The 3,804-nt window shown below is 36.4% G+C and overlaps 1 protein-coding gene across 4 annotated transcripts in view; it reads left to right on the forward strand.

The window, feature by feature from the left end:
* The window catches only part of clip2 (CAP-GLY domain containing linker protein 2), a 29,032-nt gene extending 26,390 nt beyond the window's left edge, over positions 1-2,642 (forward strand). For 3 of the 4 annotated variants that reach the window (XM_026328697.1, XM_026328694.1, XM_026328696.1), the window contains 3 exons: positions 390-578; positions 745-808; positions 904-2,642. In XM_026328697.1, the coding sequence (XP_026184482.1) occupies positions 390-578; positions 745-808; positions 904-920 (270 nt within the window). In that variant the 3' untranslated portion in view covers positions 921-2,642. The remainder of the gene's footprint in view (positions 1-389; positions 579-744; positions 809-903) is intronic. The other variant, XM_026328695.1, reaches the window with a different exon arrangement.
* Positions 2,643-3,804: the final 1,162 nt, after the last annotated feature.

A 3,804-nucleotide genomic window follows, 5' to 3' on the forward strand; every position in this document is an offset into this window, starting at 1 on the left:
TGGGCACAGCATATGGTCATACTTACTTCTGTTAAAGAAATTGTGTAAGCTCAAATCTTTTATTTAAATTGTATCCATGTACACACCAATAAACAGATTTGATTTATTTTAAATTTTATTTTTGCCAGAAAATGGGCCTAATTGAAATTACAGTGTTAAAATGGAGGATTTATACAGTGTTAAACCCCCTAAAACAAATACATACCAAAACATTATCCTGGTGCACATAAATATAGACAGTTAGTCAGCTATTGATTTATACAATCTAAATGTGCCTTGTATGTGTGAATAAATGTATAATAATCTTTTTTTCTGCAGACATTAATCACAAATGTCGTAGCATAATATGAATCATCTAACAGCAGCCATCTGTGGGTGTGTTTCTTCAGGGTCGAGAACGATCTTCACCTGACCACAGGCGATACTCTATGCTGGACCCCTCGACTCAGGACTCCGAGGTGAACCGCCTGCGCCAGAGGCTGCTCAGCACTGAGGACGCCCTGAGGAACGCCTTGGAACACAACCATCAAGTCGACCAGCTGGTCCAGGCCATGCGAAGGAATCCAGATAAAAGCCCGGTAAAAAATGAGAAACCTTATTTTTACAGATTCAGTTAGGAAAACCTTGAGAATTATTTGGGTGGCAAGAGGCCTGGGGAGAAATACTGATATAATAAGGGATGTTAGTTTAGTTGGATATATGTGAGAAAATATTTTGACTTCATTGATAATTTGTGTTTTTCAGGCACATGGTGCTAATTCAGCCAATGGAATTCATCATCAAGAGCCAGACAGTACTCAAGATGTTGGTATTCTGTCATTGTATTTTTTAACATTATTAATGAAGCGATATTATAAATAGTAGTTTATTTCAGTACTGAGATGTCCTATTTTGTCTTTTCAGCAACAACACTGATATGAGCAGAAGAGATGTGACTGAACTGGAACACGCAGAGGTACATCTTAGAAGGAAAAGCTCGTCTGACATTTCTCCTGATCCTGAGATGGACACCTGAAGAACAGTTCAGTTTACAGTTTAAACCAAAACAGCTAATATCTGTCTTGAGTGAATTTATGTGTCGTTGCAGAAAGCACCTATTAGTCAATCATGAAGACCGCTTAAAGTACTATAAAATATAAACAGGAAACGGGACATGGATGTGAAGAGATATTATCGGTACGCCATGCTGATATGCATGCAGTACTTGCAGCACATGCAGTATGGCAACTTTTGATGCTTTACAGTAGTTAGAAAATTTGAATCTACAAATTGACAGGAACTATTTGACAATTCAGAGTTTTGGTCTGGAAAGCAAAACAGCCGATGGACAACGATGTGAAAAACTAAAGAACTGGGTCTCAGTTGCTTCATTTGTTTTATTTATTACTTTTACATTTGCTTCTCAGCTTTGTAATAATCCTCTGTACTGTAGGTGAGATGTCTTGGCCAGTGCAAGTGGTGAAGGATGACACTGACTTTTTGATGGAATTTGAATTTTTTTAATGGCTTATGAAAAGACTGATAGCAAAGGCATCACACTTAGCCCTATCCAGAATTCAAGGCCCTGCTTTAGTGCACAATACGATATTGTGGGCAATCAGCATCAATGGAAGTATTAAAAAGTAATACTCCACTTTTGGCTGCAACAATTTTGAATATAAAAAAAACTTAGAGTTGCCACAGATTCCTACAACAATACCTTACCATCATGTATTCCAGATCATACATAGGTATGATCTACAAGAGAGTTTCTTATGGTGATGATTTCAATACTGATCGTCCCTTCAGGTGTTGGAAAAGGTGGCTATTGAATCAATTTCCTAAAAAGGCTTTTTTACAAGTTCCTTTTTAGCCATTGCACACCAGTACACACCTCACTAGGACTGAAGAGTGATAATAATAAACCTGGGAGGCCTACTGAATTCAGCTCTGAGTGATATTACGGTATGTTTATAGAATGAACATAATGAATTATTTCAGAGTTTTACATTCTCTGAAACTATTTGATCTCATCCTAAAACACCGTACCCTATTAGTAATAGTTATTTGATTTATTGTGGACTATGATTCAACACAGACTCATTTCCTGCATTAGTATTAATTAACTGCATAAATGATACGGAATAGTGGCCCTTTTTGATGCCTGTTTGAGATGATTTTGATGCATCAAAAAGTCCCTGGGTTACTTTACTGACCTTTTATTAAGTTGAAGGGCTGACACAGGAGCTACAACCCAAACAATGAATCTAAGATGTTTCATTCATCCTTCCCCAGGCTGACAACATCTGGATTTCATTTTCAAAAATGTTATTATTACGTATAGAATTTATACTGTAAGTCTTCCAAATATTGTTTTATCCATTTGTCAACTGAAGTAGGACATCATGTTTGTAGTTGGTCATAAGTTGCTATTGCTTTACAGGAGACATTACACAGAAGTGAGCGGTGTGGAAAGCTTGAGTAGTGTCTCCTGAGCAAAACATGTTGGGCAGACGCTGGTCAGCTCAAATAAAAAACAAAAAAAACAAAAACTAAATTTTCCATTGGATATTGTACATGGCCTTTTTAGCTGGGGGGTTCATACCCTTTGGATTATTGCTGCAATGGTTTCGGAGATTGAGTCATTAAATATTAACAATGTGGGCAAGGGTTGGTGGTGTTTTATTTCACACTATTTCATTCTTCTGTTTCCTCTGTATGTTTGTTTTTAAGGCAAAGCACAGCAGGTTGGTAAATTTCCACTGAATTGATTCCAAGTGGTGTCAGATTTTATGCCAGTAAGATGTTGGTGGTTTGGGAAATTCAGCCAGCAACTATGGCCATTTACATAGTCCTCAATCTCTCTCTCACACACACACACACACACGCACAGACTGTCAGCTAAACTAAACTCTTTTGTACATCATATACCCATCTCAAGCAAATATTAGGCGTCAAATAATATTTAATGGTTGATATCAGTCAAAAGAAGGGGCAATAATTTCTTGAAAAAATGGCCAAATATGTTGACGGTGAAGATGAAATGTCCAGACAATACACACAGCATTTATTTACAACCTTTGGATTTCAAACCCCTAGATATATCACTTCTACTTGCTGACCTTGACAAATATCAGGTCTTATCCACGTCTTTTTTTTTTTTTTTTTTTGCTAGAGGGCAGATTGGTTATTCTGTTGACATTTGAATAAATAAGTGGTTACTTATTTGCAGAAGTGAGCAGATAGTATTGCATGTTTTAACACAAGTACAACTAAATATATATATATAAAAAAAGGTTTGGGCTAAATTTGTGTCAAAATACGTTAAACTAACCAGATAAAAGTGATGTAGAGGATTATAGCCAGTGTGTATAATTAGTTTGTTAAATAAATTCTTTACAACTTTGTTTATTACAAAAGCTATTTATTCTTTTGCCCAATAATATGAACTTTACCCTATATTAAACATACCAGGGTTATTTGAGGCTATCACAATGTCCTGGCCAAAAACCTATATGTCCACTGGACAGATCCTAATCCTAAAAATAATTTGGATAGTGTACAAATATGACATCCAAATTCCTTCATACTCTCTCTGAGGGATTTCTTAAAGTAAAACTGTCAGTGTGACTCTGCAGCCAAGTGACAGACAAATTATTAAAACTGTCACTGCCCGAATAATATAAGAAATAGAGTAGTAATACTACACTTTCGTGTAAATATTGCCTTCTGAGGGTTTTTCCAGAGGTCCCTCCGTTAATCCTGTATGTAAATCGTAGCCAATAGATGCTGTTGTTGAGTTGGGCTGGGATTAGCAGGAGGCGA

This window comes from Mastacembelus armatus, chromosome 14, assembly GCF_900324485.2.
Source record: "Mastacembelus armatus chromosome 14, fMasArm1.2, whole genome shotgun sequence".
In the NCBI taxonomy this organism is placed as follows: Eukaryota; Metazoa; Chordata; class Actinopteri; order Synbranchiformes; family Mastacembelidae; genus Mastacembelus; species Mastacembelus armatus.